General features: G+C 37.8%; 1 protein-coding gene across 1 annotated transcript in view; it reads left to right on the forward strand.

Moving 5' to 3' along the window:
* Pard3b (par-3 family cell polarity regulator beta) overlaps positions 1–22,936 on the forward strand; it is a 993,910-nt gene that overhangs the window by 620,274 nt on the left and 350,700 nt on the right. The window contains 1 exon segment of the mRNA XM_036173329.1: positions 13,807–13,851. Coding sequence (XP_036029222.1) covers positions 13,807–13,851 — 45 coding nt within the window.

Here is a 22,936-nt window from a genome sequence, read left to right on the forward strand (position 1 = left end):
CAAACATCATTGAACAATATTTTGGGAGTTTGGGTGTAGCTTTTCATACCACTTCCTGCTGATTGGGATGCTGGCAATCTTCTGGGTTCCTGAGAAAATTTAGATTTATGGTTAAGTCTCAGCTGTAGCAGTCTGTGAGGCTGGATCTTGAAGCTGTTCTGGATGTTGGATCATCAGAGATTTCTCAGGAGGTCTTCCTTGAGGGAACCATATTAACCTGGAAGGAATACACAGCTTCTCTTCTTCTGTGAAAACAAAAGTAGAACCTCTTTTCCAAAACAACATATCTTCTGACTTAAACCTTGGAATCAAGATATTTCTAAAATATATAGGTTGATTTAATCTAGCATCCTTTACAATCAAAGGTCTCATAGCAGTTAAAATTCCCAAAGACAACACAATAATATACAATATCCAGACTCCCTGTGTATCCATCTTTATGTGGCTTACTTTTATTATTTTACTCCCTTCTTAAGGATTTTACTTTATTATTTTAAACTATATATCTCTTTTTGTGACTGTCTATACCTTCTTTTTTCTCTCTCAAGCCTATGCATATTGTTAAACAGACTATGACTCATTTTGAGGTTTTTTCCCCTGTCTGAATTTGTTTATTGTGTATTTGTAATCTATTTCTGACCAGGAGAGTTTTTAAAGCTACGTGACTAGGACCAAAGCAGCTGCCCTGGCTGCTGGCTCTGCCCCATTCTGCTTTTCAACATGGAGCAGGTACCAAGGAGTCACACTTACCTCTTAATTCTGGGAAGCAGTATTAAGTAGCATGCCTGTGTTTTTAAGCCTGCAGGCAGTGGATGGGAGAATCTTCTCTGGACCACAGCCTGTGAGAGTGACTGTGAGAGCCCGCCATACCACTTAGCTCATGCAGCTGGTAGCCAGCTGTCAAGAGACCTGTCTCTGTGCTGTTGATGGCATGAGATTGTGAGACTAGGTAGCCCAGTGTGGCTCTGTTTCTGTGTGTTTAGAATCTTTTTTGTTTGTTTGTTTGTTTTTCGAGACAGGGTATCTCTGTGTAGCTTTGCGCCTTTCCTAGAACTCGCTTTGGAGACCAGGCTGGCCTTGAACTCACAGAGATCGGCCTGGCTCTGCTTCCCGAGTGCTGGGATTAAAGGCGTGAGCCACCACCGCCCGGCTAGAATCTTTTTTAAAGCTTTTTCAGGTCTTTGTGGTTCAATGCACAGTGGTGAGCATTGTAGACTGTAGTTTCTTGATCCCGCTTTGTCCCATTCAGGCATCAGCCACTTTCATAAAATAATCACTTTTTAAAAAATAAAATAATCACTTAGAGGCTTAGTATTAATTACAATGTAGACAGACAAATCTCTCCTACCCACCTATTCCCAAATAACCAGGCAGAGTCTTAATATTAATTACAAATTATTTGGCCTGTGGCTCAGGCTTATTACTAGCTAGTTCTTACATCTTAAATTAGCCCATTTCTATTCATCTATATTTTTCCACATAATTGTGGCATCTTGTTCCTTGGGTGGCTGAATGGCGTCTCTACCACTCCATCTTTCTTCCTCCTGGCAGATTCCAGGAATGTACAGAGAAGGAAGATTCCTATAAGGAATCTCACATAAATGGTCTATTCCCTGACTTAAATTGGTCTTAAAAAATAATAAAGCAGCAGAGTCTCCATAGCACCAAAATTAAAGACATATCTAAATTGCAACTGCTTTTCACATAGGATGAGAAAATACTCCCTTCCTCTATTGTGGTTCCCAAGCATCATTGCATATAAACTTGAAAGTGGTCCATATGTTTGGGAGCAAATCTGATGTGTTCCTAGTTAGGAGAGACTGGGATGGAAACATACTCAAGGAGTAGTAGATCCCAGGGAGGAATTGGCCTGGGAAAAGGAATGGCAATGATACACATGGGTTTTGAGGCACTCCCAACACAACATAGAAGCTAACTGGGAGGAAAAGAGGAACGCTGTATTAGATTTAGTAAATTTAGAAACGCAGTATAGTGAATAAGGTGAAATCTTGAAGGTGACTTCTATTCTCAAGGCAGCGGAATATTAATGAGGGTTTAAGGTAGAAAGAAAAGTGACAGAAAATGATATTTACGTCAATGTGAATTAACCAGTAATGTGTGTGGTAGAGTTGTGAAGCAGAGATAAGTCAAGAATAAGCTGAACTGTAAAAGTCAACCATAGTTTGTCGAAAGTCTTGAGTCAAGATACAAGAATCCTTGGAAGACTAGACAGCTAGCTTTCCCTAAGCATTGGTTTTGAAGACAGCATGTAATCAGTCAGAGTCTAGACATGGTGTCCTTTCAATTCACCAGCTCAGATGCATCTTCTTTGTGCTCCAGTATTTAGAATAGCCCAGCGAAACCCATCTGTCCCCATCATTGCTCTCATAATACCCTTGTATATGAAAGACGTGGATGATGATGAGAATCTTAGTTATGGATATGTCCTCAGTTCAGTTCCATCTGCCTTTGTGTGGCTTTAGATGGTAATTACTAACATGGCTTTGATGGCACTAGGTCTGGGGCTTAGGATGGTTTTATCCATGAGGATAATAATGTTTTGTGTATTAAGTATATTAAACTATTTTAAAGCTTATTTTATTGAAACTAACAAATATCACACTATAAACCATCATCCTGTTCTCACCATGACTTTAAGTAGCTGAGTTGAGGAGAGGAAGCTGAGAATCTAGGAGAAGGAGGGTGGTGAGAATATGTAGAATAGAGTACCAGCGTGGTAAGAGGAGAGACAAATCCAGATATATTTACACATTCTTCTCAGTATTGTACAGGGTGGTACTTAGAGAATACATGCAAAGAAACTATCAAATTAGCTCAAAATGATCTCTGAAACTGTGTTTAAGCTCATATAGACTTGGAAATGGTGTCTGTCCTCAAAGCCCATGTAGTCCCCAGACATGTGCATGAGGATGCTATTCAAAATGGCAGGGGATCATCTGCCTGGACTAAATGTTGCTGTGGTGCTGCTAAAAAGTTCTTAAAAGCAAAGTCCAGAAGGCTTGATTCTATCCAAGTAGCATAACTATGGCCTACAGGTATTTTTCAAATTATAAAAATATCAAGCACCAAACAATATAAAATTTATAATTTCTGGCATCCACAAAAGATCAATACACATTCAAAGAAGTATAGAAACATGGACATAATAAGGAGAAAAAATCAACAATTAAATCATACCTGACATAGATAGTAGAATCAGAAGACAAAGGCTTTAAAATTATGAGAATTTGTTTACATATTAAAAACCCTAGGTTAAAATTCAACCTACTGAATAGACAAGGAAAATATATCTATGTAGATATTGACATAGTACATATGAAAAGCCAAATGTAATTGGCTTCCATAAATCAGTTTCTCTTCTCCTATGCAAAACCCATTAGCTGGATCTGACTTCAGATTCAGCATTGCAGGAAGCAAGATGGGTAAATAGGAGCAGACATCAAAAGACTTAAAACCTGAATCAGGATGCAAGCAGATCCCAAAATACCATGGACCACAGGAAAGTGACAAGTGACTTAATGAGCTCATCACTGAGTTTGCCAAATGAGAGACAGGGCTACATTAAAACAACAGCAACAACAAAAAACTATGAACACATTTTCCAAATTGAACGAAATCTAGAAACTACAGAGCTCAGTGAGCAAGCACGCCGTGCATAAACAAATAAATAAGGGAATAATACCAAGGCACTTTATAATCTGACTGCTTACATCACAGAGGAAGAGGAAATCAACATACTACATGTAAAGAAAGTATGACGGGAACATACTGGCAGATTTCACGGGGAAATTTGAAATGAGAAAGTACAAGCTGTAGAGTAGGATCACTAAACCTCCAGAAGAAATTCTTTGTTTTGGCAGTTTTTGGTTTTTGGTTTTTTCAAGACAAGGTTTTTCTTTGTAGCCCTGGCTATCCTGGAACTCACTCAGTAGACTGGGGTAGCCTCAAACTCACAGTTCCCCCGTCTCTGCTTCCTGAGTACTGGGATTAAAGGAATGTGCCACCAGTGACCAGCCAAGCTAGAATTTTTTTTTTTTTTTGGGTTTTCGAGACAGGGTTTCTCTGTGTAGCTTTGCACCTTTCCTGGAACTCACTTGGTAGCCCAGGCTGGCCTTGAACTCACAGGGATCCACCTGGCTCTGCCTCCTGAGTGCTGGGATTACAGGCGTGTGCCACGACCACCCGGCTCAAGCTAGAATTCTTTACCCACAATAAATATCATTCAAACACAAGTCAAAACAATCAATTTTCTAAGCATATAAAATCTAAAAAAATAATTATCATCACCAAGTTCATTATATGAAATATTGAAGTTGAGCCTTCTAGGTGTAAAGAAATGATACCAGATAGAATGAAGACTTTTTATAAGATCAATAAAATGACAGTCCATTGACATAATTGGTAAGTGTAAAATAAAGACATGAATATTTTGAGGATTGAGAAGGATCGTTCACTATATATTTTATAGATATTGAAAGGATATTAAACCAATATTATGGCCAATACTTTTGGCAACTTAAAGGTAATAGATAAATTTCTTGAGAGATTCAAACTATCAAGTGTGTACCAGTAGAAAAATCAAGAGTTTGAGTAGCTTTGTAGTTCTTAAAGAAATATAATTCTCTAGTGAAGTCAAATGCTTTATAGGAAGATAAAAATTCTAAGGAAACTTCTAGATAAGTAAAGGTGTATACTTCCTCATCTCAATTCCTGAAGCTAGCTTTACCCTGATGCAAATATAAGATAAAGACCCAGTTTTTAAAAGTGCATTCGATTGATATCCTTCATGAATTGACACAGAATCCTTTTTTAAGATTTTGGAAAATTGTAGCCAACAATATGTTTAAGAAATAGCATGTTATCACTAAGGGGACTACCCAAGGAATGTGGTGTTAGTCTTTCAATCTAAGTCACCTACAAACAGGCTAAAAAAGAACAAAACATTTATATAATCATATCCATGACCTGAGAAAAAAATATTTGACATTATCCAATGTCATCTAATGAAAGATATAAATTCAAAACTATTGGTGACAAATTTTGAGTATAACGATATAGGAGCAAGAGAATCATGAAATACAAAATTCAATATTGTGTTCACCTCTGAACAGGGTGGGAAAAGTTGGAGACCTGAGAACAACTGTCAAGCTTCAAAAGGAAAAACACATGTGTTCCTTTCTTTAAAAATACAGAGTATGTAAAATAACATTAACCAAAAAGAGACCATGCATTTGAAAGAGAGCAAGGAAGGGCTTGTGCGAGGACTTGGAAAGAGGAAAGAGGAAGAAGAAATAAATAAATAAAGATAAAAAAGTAATAAAAAAAAAGACAGCCACCATAAAAATAATAATTAACATATATCAAAAAATAAAAATGTAGTTGATAAACTTTTTATTGTATCATGTTCCTACACATGTGCTGTAATTTTTTTTAGCTCTTTCATATTTAATAAAAGCACATTTTAAGCCTAGTGTTTTGCTGTGTATTTTGGGATATCCCATAACAGAGAAGCATTATTTATTCCTCACAGCTTGAGAAAATTCTGACATTTACAAATTGAAAGGAAGGTTTATTGTACCAAGTATTCAGGGCTTTAAAAATATAGTGTGTTGGAAATATAATGTGATATTTTCTATAAGCAGAGAGAACTGCTATTTCAAGTGTCATATCATGTAACAAACAAGTGTGATTAGTACCAATCAGCCAACTCTAAGAGCCAACACCCCAGGGATCAGTCACATCAGACTCAGCTCAAGAGAAAGAAAAGGTGTGACCAGCCTACCGATCATTCCGTTTCTGCAATTCTGCCATTCTCTACAAGAACTAGGAGAATTTGTGTTTATTCTAAACAGTCTATTCTGTTTTGGCCTAGTGCAATCCATACCAGAATTAGATTCCAATCATCTTCTCCTGCCCTTCCTTGCCAGAAGTCTGTCTGCAGATTGTACCATAAGAATTTCACAGCATGTATCCACGTTTATGCTCCGTGAGTGTGAGAGAGAAAGAGAGAGAGGGGAGAGGATAAAGAGAGACAGAGGCAGAGACAGAGACAGAGACAGATGACAGAGAGAATGTTCCGCAAGGAACAACGGCTGCTTCATTCATTAATTTACCACCCTTTGATGAATGGGCACATCCAAAATGCTGCCCTTTATTATTACAAGTATTTCACTCACAAAGTAAATATTCATTAGTACCTACAAGATGCCAGGCTTGATTCTTGATTAAATGGAAGGACATTGCATCTTTCCTGTTAAAGGTATCCACTGTTTGGTGTGGATTAGATGCACAACTAATCCCTAGGATATTTGCCAATTATTCTTGTCCCTAAAATCAGCTTGGAGAAGTAGACATAATGTTTAAATGTGGTTGTAAAACACATTCTCCAGGGGAGGGAAGGATGAATTTTATTATAACATGGATCAAATAGCAGGTCATATTTGTCCATCATATCGCTGCAGAAAGTTGCAAGGCCTGTTGGAAATACCCCTCGACTTGCTGGAGCGTGGGGGCAAAGTGGTGACAGGATCTGAACCCATCTGTGGTGATGGGATCTGTGGTAACCAGAAGTTTCATGACATTGAGTTTTGTGTTCTTTAACCTGTCTCATCCTCTGAGGAATTAGTTACATTTTACAGATAAGTTTATTATTAAAAATCCAACAGTAATTAGTTCACAGGCACACCTGTATCATTACCCAAACCCAAGTCTGCATCAGCTCCAAGCTGGCCCTCCTCTCCCCGTCCATGCTGGCTCTGGGTAAAGGTGTCCTGAGTGCTGGGTCATGTGTGCCCCTCCCCAGGTCCTCTCCCCTCACATGAAGCCTTCGCTGTTTTTTAATGAGCCCTGGGTCTGTCTGTCTTTTCCTGGTTCCTGTGGCAACACTCCTTTTCTCCTTCTTAATCACAGTTTATTGTGTTGCAAATTTAGATTATGGTATTAGGACACAAGTGTGGTCTTGTGAATATTTTGAGCAAATTGGTGTGTACTGAATGAATTCAAAACGAATGAAGTTAAAAGTGATTTTCCCAATACCCTTTAATGAGTTAAAAACAGTAATAGGAAAATATGAAAATTAAGTTTTCCAATGTGTGGTTTAAGATTTCTAAAGTTTATGGAAGAAGAAAGAATTTTTGAAGATCTCAGCAAAAAGTCAAGAACATAAGGACAGTCTGATGTGGATGAGGGACATGAGCCTCAGTTTTTGTCCTGTGTCACCATGGCTTGACAATATAGTGTGATATTGGGAGAAAACCCTGGCTACCAAGCTCTGATTAATTTATTGTCTGAGCAGGAACACATCTGAATTGGAACTCTGTGTGGGAGGCTTGCCAAGAGATGGTGTGATTAAACATGGGAATTATCTAGTACTGGGTCTGCAGTTTCCTCTTTAGCAAAAGCCTCATTTTAGTGTGTGTCTCTGTGTGTGTTTGTAAATATGTAGATTGTGTATGTATATGTATGTATGTATGTATGTATGTGTGTTGTGTATATGTATTTATGTGAGTATTTGTATGTATGTGCACTGTGTATTATTTGTGTCTATGTGTGTGTGTTTATATGTATGTGTACTGTGTGCATGTATATATGTGTGTATGTGTATTGTGTGTATGTACTTGTGTGTGTTTGTATGTAAGTGTATTATGTGTGTAATACGTGGATGTGTGTTTGTATGTACGTGTATTGTGTACTTGTATATGTGCATGTGTATATGTTTATATGTATGTGCTGTGGATATCACTCTGTGTAAATAAAGTTCTGATTGGCCAGTGGCCAGGCAGGAAGTATAGGCAGGACAAGAGAGAAGAGAATTCTGGGAAGTAGAAGGCTGGGGAAAGACACCGCCAGCTGCCGCCATGAAAAAGCAACGTGTAAAGACACCGGTAAGCCACAAGCCATGTGGCAAAGTATAGACTAATAGAAATGAGTTAATTTAAGATAGAAGAAGCAGATAGCAAGAAGCCTGCCACAGCCATACAGTTTCTAAACAATGTAAGTTTCTGTGTGCTTTCTTGGTTGGGTCTGAGAGACTGTGGGACTGGTGGGTGAGAGAGATTTGTCCTGACTGGGCCAGGCAGGAAAACTCCAACTACATGTATGTGTATTGTGTGTTTGTATGTATGTGTCTTATGTTTGCATATGTGTGTGTATGTGTATATATTTGTATGTATGTGTATTGTGTGTTTTATATATGTGCATGTGTATGTGTTTGTATGTGCAGTGTGTGTTTATATGTATGTGTACTGTGTGTATGTATGTGTGTATGTGTATTGTGCATATGTATAATGTGTGTGTTTCAGAAAAAGTAGTAACTTTTCAACACATTAAAAAAACCGAAGTGCTGAAAAGTCTGTACATAGAAGCGATATGCCAAATGGTCACTGACATGAGAAAACACTATAAATTAAGGCAGTAATAGTTCATGGTTTCTGAGAAGGGAACTTAATTTACAACTAGAATCAGGTTTACATTCCTTAGAAGTTCTGGAAATCCATCACTGGCACAGAAATTGATCTGCTAAAGGAGAGGAAAATTGATTCCTAATATTGGCAATTACATCAATTTTAAGTTCTGAAGGGACAACTCTTGGAAACAAATTTATTAACCACTAAGGAATTACTTGCTACTCTAGAAAATGATCTAAAGAGTAGTATTTATAGCCTCATTTGAAGAGAGATCTTCACTATGGCAGACACCAGCCTCAGGATTGTTGTCTCAATTATGTTAAAGATATTAAGATAAAAAAGTGAAATCAGGCTATCTATATAAAAAGCAAGCTTCGCATCATATTTTTGAGTTCCTCTTTTGCCTCAAAGTATCTGCATATGAAGGAGAGGGAATTTGAACACATTTGCATATTTCCATTCATGACATAGTGTTGGCATTCTCAAAAAGAGTAAGTGTAGCTGATGGTAATTTTTATCTGAAGAGATTTGTGCGTGTTAGCGATATACCATATCCTGTCAGCATAAGAAGAGCATATGGGCCCATTAACTCACCAAATCTGCCACTGTTCTGCAAATTTTTATTAAGCAAGTGAAGTCCCTAATAGTCACTTATGTTATAGAATGCGTGTCAAATGCTATCAATAAGCAAGGGGATTGTTTTCCCCTAGCGAGAAGGCATTTGAAGTGTGTCGGAAGGCTTGACAAAGGAATAAAACACTTTAAGCAAGCACAGTATTAATAACAATGCATCCCACTGGGAGCCAACATGCGAGTATATTGTGTGTACTTTAATGTCTGATGCTAACAAGTTTGCAGAGTGCCATCTTGTTCATAGACATTTTCCCCTTCGTATTTTCTTTCTCTGAATTCTAACAATGAACCTGGTTGAAATTAAGTGAAAAGAAAAATACGGTCTGTTATTGCTTTTTAAAAAAACAAAGTGTTCTCGGCAGTTGGGCAGTTCTCCTTAGCTTCAAAGACTTATGAATTAGAAACATGGGCAAACATGGCTGCTTAGTTCCCCATGCAAGTCCTCCTGGGGAGTCAGAGGACACACCAGGAAATTAACAAACATCCAGACCAGTGTCCTCTGTATTAAGCACCTGTGGCAATGAAGCCAAACAGTGTTCATCAATTGTGTGTTGAATGTCAGGAAACAGGAGGTTAGTACAGAAATCCCATTAGCTAAATACAGCCAGATAAGCTTGGAAAGGGACAACTTCATGGTTGTCTCTAAGCCTTTAATAATGCCTATAGTGAAAACGGTGGTTATAATAAGAACAACATCTTCAGAAGAACTCAACATTTCATTTTCTTCGTTTGCTAGAATATCCCTTGATTATACCCAAGAGCAAATAGATGCAGTCCTTTTGTAAAAACGAAGGGGAATGTGATGAACTCTAGAAACTTTATAAAGGGAGAAGAGCCAAGCCATCTTCCATGGGTACAAAAATGGAAAACCTCAAGGCCCTTTCCCCCACCAATGCTCTTCCTTGATGCTTTGGGTTTTTTGCTGTCTCGGAACAGGAGGCCTTCCTCAGGAGAGGAACACTCAGTTTTCAGTTTCACACACAAGCCTTCCATTCGACAGTACAGAGCTGCCATGAGCCATGTCCCAACCATTTCAGTCACTGCACTATCTCAATATAATGCAACGAAACAACCACATTTAAGCACCAGCCCCAAGAGATAACTAATAGTTGCTCTAAGGTGATGTGGGTTATAAAGGAAGTTGGGTATTAATTATAATACTTGCCATTTAAAAAATTGGTGGTGTGTGTAATTTTACCTCATTTTCTCATTTGCCACTGTTATTTAAATTGCTTCCCAGCACTAAGCATGTGCATAAAAGATGATTGTTCCAAATTTAACCTTTTAAATAAAATGTGTTCTATTAATTAAGTCTTTACTGCTCCCTTCTCTTTTTCATTATGTTTGTTCATTTGTCACTGGTCCTAAAGATAGACATCTGTGTCAGAGACTATTTTGTAGAAAGAACCCTAATTTTTATGCCTATCACCCATCTGGATTTTCCACACTTTAAAAAGAAATAGTTTATTTTAGTGTTCTAAAGAATTTCAACTTGTCAATTATTAAAATAATGATAAGTATTCCTCCTAGGGATAATAGACATTATTCAGCCAAAAAGTTAAGAAGTTCCTTGAAAAACCTAATGTGACTAGGAAATTTGCAATACTTAGATTAAACACACACACACACACACACACACACACACACACACACACACACACACACACAAAGACAGAAGCAAGGCAGCATCAAAAGCTCTGCCTGCCTGGAAACCCCATTTTTGGAATAGCTGTGTGCGGCAAGACCCTTCACTCAACTGTGTTTTCCATGCACATCTTCCAAAGCAAAGTGAGCTACAGTCAGATACACCGAGGAGGAGTGTCCACAGTGGCTGTTTGTCTTTTGGATAGCACACGAAAGCACTGGGTGCCCTGCTAAGGTGTGATAGCTCCTCACTTATTCTCTCTGTATTTCTTTATGGTCCTGAGGAAGTATAATTGTCAGCACCATCACCGACACGACCAAATTCATCCATCAGCACTCACACTGTTTCCACTATCAAAAGATTTAAGTACGGAGAATGCTCGCCTGGATCTGTGCTGAGTCATTTTTCATACTTTTCCTCATTGTATCTCCCCTACATTCCTCTGTGCTGCTCATACCCCCATTCTTCACACGGGAAAGCAGGAGTTAAAATGTGTGGTCACATTTTCCTGCTAACACTGGCATCTGTCAGTTATCACCAGTCACATTGTTGTGCTGTTCTTTCGTTTCTCGGGAATGATGACCGTAGCTAAGGTATGTGTTAACATGTGATCTTCCAAACCCTTAACATGTACATCTGCCATCAACACCACAAATTTGTGAAATACCAACATTTCACTCATTCACAGTAGTGAAACTGAAGTGAACAAAGTTGAAATGACTCCTGAGATACTTATCAAAATAACGCTAAAACTTTTAATAACGGAACAAAACTTGTCAAGTTTCTAAACCAGGTTCCTAACTCTCAAGAATACTTCTCATATGTTAAGTGAGAAGAAATAATTTAGGTTGAATACATTTGAACTTTTAATTTCCAAACATGCTAATCAAAACTACAGCCAACATCATTTATGTTAGTCTGCAAAAATAATTTTTTGACAGCCCAAGACAGCCTTAAACTTGTCCAGATAACCCTCCCTCCATCTCCAAAGTTCTAGGATTCCAAGCATGCACCCCCCATACCTGGCCCAGATCTCTGTCTAATGTGATAAATTCAAATAAGAAGAATGCTGATTTTCTAATATATCATTGTTTAAATGTTTTCCTGTATTTAATTTGTGACATTGTTTGTTCTTAGAATCGCTCAGCTAGCAAATCTGTGATTGTCATGAAGACTAAGGAGCAGCTAAGACTGTCTTTTAATCTCTGCTCCTTCAGCTGATGAGATGCAGGCCAACGAGACTTGAAGATGTAGTACTTGTTTCCCAAATTGTTAGGAAAGTTAAAATAATTAAATAGATGTAAAATACATACTGTAGAGCCTGTGTGTTACAAGTGCTCAGCAATACCGGCTACTGTTGTTATTTTTACTTATCAGCATAGTTGATTTGGGGTATTTTTCTACTTATACTGTAGATTCCACTGTATGTACTTTTAGGCACAACAAGGAAAGAACTTGGCTGTCAGTGCCTGTTAAGTACTGTTTGACTTACCACCCAACTATGCATGCAACCAAAAGTCTAACAAGATCCATAGACAGTTGAGAGCTGATAACCATAGGCAAGCAGTGCTTTTAATTCCAACATAAAGAAATAGCCAAGAAAGGATGGCAGGGGAGTGGGTGATTATGTGTGGTGACCGGGTCAGTTAAATATAACTGATGTGGGCAGAGGGAAGAGACAGGCTCCTCAGGGAAGACAGAGGAGGTCTTCCTGGTTTTCACATTCTGCCTCACCTTGCTTTCAGTCCTTGGGTACCAGAGGTTTATAGACTCGTATGGACATTAGTAAATGGTGAATGAAGGTACAGCGATGCTTAGATACTGATGTGGTTATCCACAGAGCATTGTTTAGGAATTCTATGCCTGTGTCCAGGGGACATATTGATTAGTGGTTTTCACATACTGTCTTTTTCTGATATTAATATAGTTTTACAATAATCCTATGTGACACAGTGGGAATCCTTTCTCTATGTTTTTTTCTAGTAGGGAATTGTAGAATCCATATTATTTATTTGAATATTTTAGAATTCACCTGTGATGTCACCCAGTCCTAGAGTGATCTTTGAGGGAAAGTTTCACTTATAAACTCATTTTAAAATTTAGCTATTAGGCCATACATATGATTTTTTCTATGTTTTTAAACTTTACTAACCTGTGCCTTTCAAGAGTTTTTTTTTTTTTCCCATTACTTGAGAGCTGTATAAATCTTGACCTAATTTTTCCACATGGGTGAGGTATGAGCTGTCATCATTTCTAAGTGAACCCCTGAATTATGAAACTTGCCACTGTAACTGTTGTGAGTGGGCATCATTTTCATGTCTGTGTGAACTTCAAATACTATTTTCTTTCTATTTGGTATTGGTTTTCTAGGCAATGGGGAAATGGCAGGGGTGGGTGTCTCTGAAGATATTAGAAAAAATAGTAAGCTGTTCTGTGCTATACAAACTATATATCATATAGCATGCCTTTATTACAAGGTACACCACTGGATTCTTCCATGTCCCCTTTCTGCACTGTCTCCAGGAAGCTGTCTAGACTGAAAGCAGGGGTGATCATGGTTTTGACTATATTTGTTTTCCATCTTTATAAATCCATCCTTTGTGACCTAATGTCTACTTTGTTGAATATTATTATTACAAATTTTGTCCTTTCTTCATAAAAAAATCTTTCCTTTTTTCCCCCGTTTCTATTTTAACCAGATATAGAAGACTGGTCGTTGTGTCTTGACTTGAATATGTACATATATATTGCTTTAATGCTAAAGGAGCTTTATTATCTATTTATATCCCAAGGCCCTTGAATTTAGTTCTTCCCTAACAGACATCAAAGAAAGAACCCAGTTAAAAGAACTGCAAGGACTGAAAACATTTTATAAGTCTTACATTCATAGAAGGCTTAATAAACATAGCTCTTCATAGTTGGCTATAAAATGTCTGTGGATAAAATTAAGGCACCCCGGGATAGGTGGGAAGAAAAAAAAAAACCTCAAGTCTTTGTCAGTAAAAGATTTAATTTGTTATGAATCTATATTAATTTATGGTTTTTACAATGCCTGATTTACAGGCAGGTCTAATCATCATCTCTTTTATTTCTTCTCCTCAGTGCCAGATGAAAGCAAAGCTCAGTCATTGGCTGATCGCAGATCGGGTAAGAAATTCCTTATAACTGGCTTTCTCTTCCTGGAAATCGCTGGCTGTGTTTTAGAAGCATTTGGACCCTGTTTCTAGGCACCAGCCAGTGAAAAGCTTTCTAATTAATACATGAGTTGTCTCTGTCTTCCACAAAGATGAATTATCATTTGGCTGTGTGCATAATGGCATAATGCATGCTGACTCAAAATGTTCAAGAGATGAAAGGTTTCCAAAATAATCATCATAAAACTAAAAACCTTAAACCTACACCCTAGACGAACACTTTCAAGAAACAAAAACATTGAAAAGGAAAGCTTAGAAAGTTTGTAAAAATTTCCCACATGACTTTCCCATTAAAATTGGGAGACAGAGAATATCAAAGGAAGATGCGGTCATTCCTCAGGAAAAAATTAAAAAAAAAAAAAAATAGTAATGTTGCCTGTCACCAGAAGGGATTGTGCCAGAGATGGCTGTATTATCCCTCTTCCTCCTCCTGAATTAACCTCCACGCTGTTCCCTCTGGGGGTCTTCCAGGTCTTACTCTACCCCAATGAGGTACCTTGTGTATCAATCCCAAGCCTTCCGTTCTCTTCTTTGTGGCCTCCCTTCTCTTCTGTCCTTGTAACTGGCTTTCTCTTCCTCTCTGTTCTTCCCTCGGGATCCTCCATATCATCCATGCCTATTATTTGCAAACGCATAAAGTTACTAAGATAGCAAGTCCTGCAGTGATCTCCTACCTCTAGGGGTGTCTCATCTTGTAGAAAAAGGCCCATTTGACTCAGACAGGCCCCTCTGCAGAGGGGCTATGGCTGGCATTCCTCCCATGCTGAAACAAAGAATTTTCCCCATTGCTGTTTGTACACCAGTTACCTTTCCAGTAGGAAGTGGCATTGATGCCTCATGAACTTTGTCATGTTCCAGGGCAAGATTATGATTTTTTTCTTTTTTCTCCTTCTTTAGATTTTCTAATAACTGCAGCAGGTTCATAATTCTTAGGTTCCCCCTTCCATTCTTCCCATTAAGAATGTTTATAAATTGGGTTTGTGAAAATGAGCAAATAATAAGTTTTCTGGCTACTTCCAAAAATTCCAATCTTATCTTCGTTTTCAAAAAAAAAAAAAAAAAATCTCCCGTTGCTGGTAATCAAAAGTGACTGTCACTCTTTTGAGCTGAGAATATCATCTTAGCTTATTGCTGTAATATTTTAGTTAAATTTAAATGTTGGCTTTTATCTAATGTGATATAAATATTTATGAAGAACTACTCTACAAAACTTGAAATAATGACCTTACAGATTTTGAGAAATCAAAATTGGCAGGATTCATAGCTGGCAGATAGATATCTTATAAAATCCTGCATGGCAGCTTTACCTCAGGTAGCAGATAGAAATAGTACCAGAAAGCCTTATATTATATGAAACATAATGTTAAAATATAATAAATCACATAAAGATTTAATATATAATCACCCCAATAGTCATTGTTCTTATATCTTGAGACCTTCTACACAATCACTGCATCAGAGTTTATTGTTGAACATCGTTGACTCTGTGTAAACAGAGAAAACATCAACTTTATCTTACGTGGGCCTCTGAGGCAAGTAAGAAATCTGATAACTTTAGAGCAAGCATGACATAAAGTGAAGAGGGCTAAACAAAATCTGTAAGTATATACTGATGTCTTACAGTGAACAAGGGCATCATATACAGCATCAGATACTTGTGAGAAAACACAGAGCATCATTAGAGAAAAATATGTGACTAAGTTTATACATATGTGTTTAGAAAGTTAACCTTAAGTATGATTTTCTTCAAACATTCATCTCTCAAATAAAAACTCAACTCCTATGTGTATTCTATATTCGTGTAGAGCCATGGTTCTCAACCTGTGGATTGCAACCCTGCTGGGAGTTGAACAACCCTTTCACAGAGGTCACATGCTTATCAAATATCCTGCATATCAGATATTTACATTACAATTCAAAACTGTAGCAAAATTACAGTTATGAAGTAGCAACAAAAATAATTTTATGGTTGGGGGTCACCACAACAGGAGGAACTGTATTAAAGGGTCGCAACGTTAGGAAAGTTGAGAACCACTAATTTAAGGAATTTCGCATGGGAAGTCAGTGACAGGTGGTGGTGATATGAAGGCAACAAAGGATTCAGGGTTCCTTTAATTCTGACGACTTCTTTAAGTTCAAACATATGAAAACTTTACAGGAAATAAATAGATTATATGTAGCTGGACAGATAATTGACAAAAGATAGAATGATAGACAAGATAGATGATAGATAGATAGATAGATAGATAGATAGATAGATAGATGGATAGATGGATAGATAGATAGATGGATAGATGGATAGATGGATGGATGGTAATAAATCTGCAATGTCAAACTTTTATGGGTTCTCTGTAGCCACAAATTGTCAGGCTATATTTTGCCTTGTAAGGGACCAGGATCATACATCTGGCAATATTCAAGTGATCCCTTGAAGTTTTCTTGAAATATGATTTTTCCTTCTCCAAATCCTGTCTGTGGAATACTTAAGTAATAGATCAGCATCCTTTTGGCTAAGAAGAGTAGCTTTCTCTTTAATTCCAGAAATGTGGACAGCTTTAGCATTATCCAAGACTATCAGGAAGTTAAAGTAAATTAAATTGTACATGCTGACTTAAGTCTACCATCCATCTTATTTGGGAGATATTCAACATTTAATAAATTCATTTGAGTTGAGCTATCTTCTGAGTCAGCTTCTTAGTGAGTAGAGAACCACTGTATGCCAAGTTCCATCTGCTGGTCTGGCTTGGGCGCATCCCAATTTTGTGACAAGATTTTTGGCACCTTTTCCTTGGCTTAATCTTTAAGTGGTTAATGCCTCGGGGATAAAATTATATCAAAGGCCCAGGTAAGATAAATCTTTCTATAATTTTTGGCTTACAATGGTGGTTCCCTCCACCCATTCTGGGATCAACACATTATTCTTGAGATTCCCATAACAACCTGCTCACTGCATGAGCTTTCCCTGGGCAGGAGGCGGGGGAGTTCATTCCATCCTATTACCTCTGTGAGGTCTGTAATCTTGTGGGATCTTCTCCATAAGGTCTTTATGTCTACAGAATGGTAAGACCCACCCAGAGAAGTTAGAAATAAAATACCTTTGTTTAGTTCCTTTAAGAAAACAGCACAAGTTTTAGTGAGCCTTGAAAAATATTTTAACATCTTTCCCAATCTACTAATTGAACAAAATTCATACCCTAGAAATGTAAGACAGAAAAAATGTATTTAAACAAGAAAACTAATTTTTTTTTATTTTTTGAGATTAAGATACTGTTACATCATTAACCTCTTCCATTTTCTTCCCCTTGCTTTCTCAAGTTCATAGCCCCATTTTCTTTAATTGTTTATATAAGTGAGTGAAAGTATGTGTGTGTGTTCCTAAAAATGTAACTACAGTCCACTTAGTTCATATAATGTTACCTATACATATATGTTTTTAGTGCTGGCCACTTGGTATTGGATAACCAATTTTAAGATGACTTCCATACTCTGAAGGCAACTTAAAATCCAGAGAAAATGGAATCAACTTGGTGCTTGATATTTAAAGTTTTTGCTTTAATATTGACTATACTAAAAGTGACAAAGAATATCTGTGATACTTATTCCTTAATTTCCCTGTCTATATACTGAACCTAAATCATTAGTTCAGTGTTCCTCTTGTATTCAGTACGAAGGGGATTATAAATTTTGCTTCCTTTTTTTTCCTACTGTGTCATCTTCTTTTTCTGTTGTTTTGATTTACTGCTTGGAGCTGTTTTAATATGTATTGACTGTCTGCAGGGATCTGTGCTGACCCAGCTCTTTAAGATGATGCAGTACTGAGAAAGCCAGGGACTTCTTCTTTACGAGCTCTGACATATTAATTAGCAAAATGGACTAAAAAGCTTTCTGATTTCTGTTTTAATTTCTTATATTCTAAAATACCTGTCTGTATAGCTGTAAAACAGGCAAGTCTGTGAAAGTAATGGTGGGCAGTAGGTACAGACCTTCTCTGAATCCAGTTTATCCATTAAGGAAAATATACTTATTAGCAGCCAAGTTGGGTTTCTGCATACCAGGAGCCTTGCAGCCATGACGTTTAGCTGATAGCTGACACAGTTGATTGATGTCGAAATAGAACCTCAGGGTATTTAAACCTGATCTTCCAGCTGGTCACTGTGGGCTTAGGGAATATACCTACATATTGTGCTTCAGGGCAACTCATGTTTTCCAAGAATGTTCCTCATACCCTATGGCCCCAAGAACTGAGAATATTGGAAAATATAGATCCTTACCTCCCATTCTGTTGGGAACACATGACCAACACACATATCTGAAACATCTGTATTCCCCTTTTTGTAAACTTGGCTAATTAAAAAAGGAACACATATTTCAGACTGTGATAATCTCATGAAGATGAGTGACATTGAAATGTGCTCATTTGGCCTTTGTTTCTCCTCATGAAATAGGAAAGTCTGCATGTGTATGAATGAGTGGGTCAAGTTGATAGTCATAGGGAAGAGAAAATGTGTGCGCATTGATTATAGACTATATTGAAGAGTCTATGATATGCGTTCTTGCAACAAAACTCAGAAATTAATACGGAGTTGTTACTTTGGCAGACCTTCCTTTCTGTTCTAAGTGCAATGTGTATAATCATCAAATGTATGTATTTTTCAAGTGTGACCTAAGAAGTTTCTGAAACTTTGTAAAAGATTAGAGTTCTTAAGATGCGTATGTTGGTGCATGCCTATAATCTCAGCTCGCAGGAGATAGTGGTTGGAGCTGAGTTCAGGTCCAGCTTTGACTTGATGTAAGTTTCAGGCCAACTTGAGCTACATGTGACACCTTGTTTCAAACAAAAAGTAACAATAAAAACAATAAAAAGATTTTAAAGGAAAAAGGAATTTAGACAGTAACTTCACTATAAGGAAATTTTACTCAGTGAAATTTCATAAGTTTGTCTTTGTTTCCACTTTTTTAGAAAATCAAAATTAAAATGTATTATTTTAATAATAACATGTCAAACCACAAGCCATTTTTCATATTTGAGTATTCTATTTGGGTTGATACTCTCCATGACTCTGAGATTTCTGTGGATGAAGAAATCAAAATTCAGTATTAGTGGTTAGTGGGCTTGAGCCTTGATTCTTTCCTCATCAATTAGTTAAGAAAACACACACATAGATATTTGTTTATGTGCTGGGAACCTTGCAATCCTTTGCCACTTGTTATATTGGTTAAATGTAGCATTTGATATGAGAAACATATATGTAGGTGGAGTTTTTCTGTGTCTCAGCAGCCATTTCCCAAATAATCCCTCAGAGTCTTAATATTAATTACAAATGATTGGCCAATAGCTCAGGCTTTTTACTAACTAATTCTTACATTTTAAATTAACCCATATTCCTTATTTACACTCTGCCATTTGCCTGTAACTTTATTAGCATGGCATCATCATCTCCTGCTCCCTCTGCATCTTCTCAAGACTCCTCTGACTCCACCCTTCCTCATCCCAGTATTCTGTCTGTCTCAAGCTGTCTCACCCAATAACTTCCTGCCCAGCTATTGGCCAATCAGCTTTTTATTAATAATGAGAGCAATACATATTTACAGTGCACAGAAATATTATTTCACAGCACATATACATTTCCCTCTATTTCCAGCTTTGGCTTACTTTTCAAAAGGATTAGGATATTATCATTAGAAAATTAGCAACATTCATATATCATGTACAAACTTGATTAGGAAGCAGCCTTGACATTCTCTATGCTGTAAAAGATTACTGAATACTGTGATCTCTAAAATCTGATGAATCAAACAGAATTAGAAACAAATATACCCAAACAGTCCTTTTTATAAGATTAAAATATAAGGCAGGTTTGTGTATCTCTTGTAAACGTTATAAGTAAATATAGATATTCTTTCAAATTAAATTTCAAAATAAGCTATTTTGCTCCTCTTCATGTGTATTACAAATCTCTATATTACTGACTTTCTGTTGCTATAATAAGCATCATGACAAAAAGCAAGTTAAGAATACAAGAGTTTATTTTGGATTGTGGTTCCAGAGGGCTAGAGTCCATAGTAACAGGAAAGGCATATCTTAAGGAAGAGCAGGAAGCTGGATGATTACATCACATCCACACACAGGAAGCAGAGAAAGCAAGAAAGCGAGGCCAGGCTATAAACTCTCAAAGCCCATCCCTAGTGACTTACTTTTTCCAGCAAAGGGGTACCTCCTAGAGCGGTGGTTCTCAACTTCCTAATGCGACAATACTTTAATACAGTTCATGTTGAGGTGAGTCACAGCCATAAAATTATTTCATCGCTATTTTATAACTGTAATTTTGCTATTGTTATGAATCATAATATAGACATCTTAGGAAACCCCCATGAAAGGGTCACCAAAGGGGTCACAACCACTGATTGAGAAACACTGCCCTAAAGGGTCCATAACCTCCCCCAAACAGCACCACCAACTGGGGCCCAGTGTCCAGAACATGAACCTATGAGGGACATTGTCATTCTTCTTTCTGTGCTAGAAATATCAAGGGAAATAAGACATCATTCTGCCTTAGAAAAACCATCACTGTTGTGTAAACACCCATGAGATATCAGTTCAGTATCAGATATCAGAAGGAGAAGGCAGTACAGAAATCTCACAGGGAGGTAGCACTTGATGTCTTTGGCATGGAGAATGGCTGTCAGGTTTGAGAATGGGTATGTTTCTATAGGAGACTGGGGAAGCTAAAGATAACATCAAGACTTAGAAAAGGTCAATGAGCCAACTCATTGAGGAATATGCAAATATGAAGCATCAAGACATATACAAGAAATTATAGGCAATTCTGAGTAGACAAAGTATAAAGGGGGAGTTATAAAGTTCCAGTCAAGAGAGTAGGCAAAGGTGTATCTAATTTCATCATACCTGCTCTGCACAGATTAAAGGAGGAAACGATGATCATTTTGTATTCTGGTGGCTGTAGAGCCTTGAAAAAACTAATAAGGAAAATATAAAGTCAAGAAGGATATTTAAGTGACTAGAACCAGAAAGAAGAGAGATAGATACATTTAGGTAATAATGACTTGAGATGTGCCTTTATATAGAAATAAACCTAGTAGATGAGTGAAACAGATTTGGTGTGCTTGTGAGCATTGCAGTCAGCTATTGCTTTACTATGTTGCATAAGAAAACCAAAAGCCAATATTGGCATGTTAATCACGTATGTGCAGACAGTCTGGACCTTTCTGATTTCAGCCACATGGAGCATAGGTTTAACATCAACCCATGAGTTAGGACCACGTTTCGTCTATGTGCCTGTAATCTTCTGTGGATCAGTAGTTTCCTGTGTATGCACTTTTGACAACAAGGGTAACAAGATAGACCTGGTTGAGAAAAAGAAATAAATCCATAAGTTATATGCTAGAGACTTCTGTTAAGTGCCTGGAGAGGGAGAAAGCAGGATAAGCAGGAATAGACCAAGTGCGGCAATCTGAAAGGATCTTTGAAGGAGACTTTTGTATACAACGGCAGAGGAACAGTGCACAGAAAGCCGAAATGAGAAATGAGGAAGAAGTGGTGCCTCCTCCTAACCCCAGTCTCACAGTTTAAGTGAGAAACTTGATTTGAGAGAGCTAAAGGGAAGTGAGATCCTGAGTGGTCAGCTAGACTTCAATTAAGACCAAGAGGCCGGAGAATTTCAGAGATGAGATTGAAATTGAAGAGTAATTTAACAGCCCTGGAAAGGCTCAAGAAGATAAGTGCACGATGGAGGAGAAGGTCAGAGAGTGAGCCACACTGAAGTTAGATGGTGTTGCAAGCCTCTCAGCATGGAAAAGACAGGCGAGGATCTCAACAGCTTCACGCTGACGAAGTGGACGTAGTGATGGGCCAGGTTTGTGTAGATGGCTCTACAACTCACCAAGAGAACTGGCCCTAGCTTGTCTGGTGAAGAGACAAAAGGTTCGGCTCCTCTTGAGACTCCATGGTGACCTGAATATACCATTCTTTCTCATGGCCTTCTTTGCCTGATGAAAGAGGAGATGGGGAATTTGCAAAATCAGTGATGGGAATTTGGCTCAGTGTATAAGGTGCTTGTCATGCAAACATGAGAACCAGATTTTATCACCTTAGAACTCAGGTAAAAGCCACATGGGCATGGCAGCCTACCATTAAGCTGAACCAAACAGAAATCCTAGTCCTTCAGAGGCCAAGATAAGAGTACTCTGGAGCAAACTAAACAGCAAGTTTGGGGTACTGGGAGAGACACTCAGAAAATAAGGTAGAGAGAGATGGAGGAAGATTCTCAAGGTCAACCTGTGGCCCACACATGAAAACACACATATCCACATCCGCAACACGTATTACCTTCACACATTCAAACACACACACACACACACACACACACACACACACTGCACATACATTTAAAAACAAAAACAAAAAGAATTTGCAAAGTGAAGTGGTCCCAAGGTAGGAAAATGCCAAATGTTTCACTATACATACAATCGAAAGGTGTCTTTAGCTGGAGTTAGTTTCAGTAGACTGGGGGTAGGGGGAAGAAGGGGTCTAGAGGAGGAATTGAGCATACAAGAAAGTACCAGAAAGGGTGGGGCAAGCTTCTGTCTCCACTTCACCTTATCATTTCCTCTCTCCACCCAGCCATATCACTTCCTGTTTCCTCCTCCCAAGTGCTGGGATGAAAGGTGTGTGCCACCACTGCCTGACCTCTATGGTTAACTAGTGGCTGGCTCTGCCCTCTGATCTCCAGGCAAGCTTTATTTGTTAGAGCACAAACAAAATATCACCACAATGAATAGGATAGAAAAGGCTTAGGTGATCTTTCTAGAAAGTTCAGAGAAAAAGATATGATCTTTCTAAAAGGTTAAGAGAAAATGGAGGTGTATCTAGGGAATATAGGAAAACTTGGTTTTTTGTTGGTTTATTTCATGTTCCATTAATTAAATGCTATAAGCTGTGTCTATGAGTTAAGAGAAAGATATTTGAGAGAGAACAAGAAGTGGGAAAGAGGCAGTTGTTAGAGGTGTAGAATTAAGAC

The sequence above is a fragment of the Onychomys torridus genome, chromosome 23 (assembly GCF_903995425.1).
Source record: "Onychomys torridus chromosome 23, mOncTor1.1, whole genome shotgun sequence".
NCBI classification, from domain to species: domain Eukaryota; kingdom Metazoa; phylum Chordata; class Mammalia; order Rodentia; family Cricetidae; genus Onychomys; species Onychomys torridus.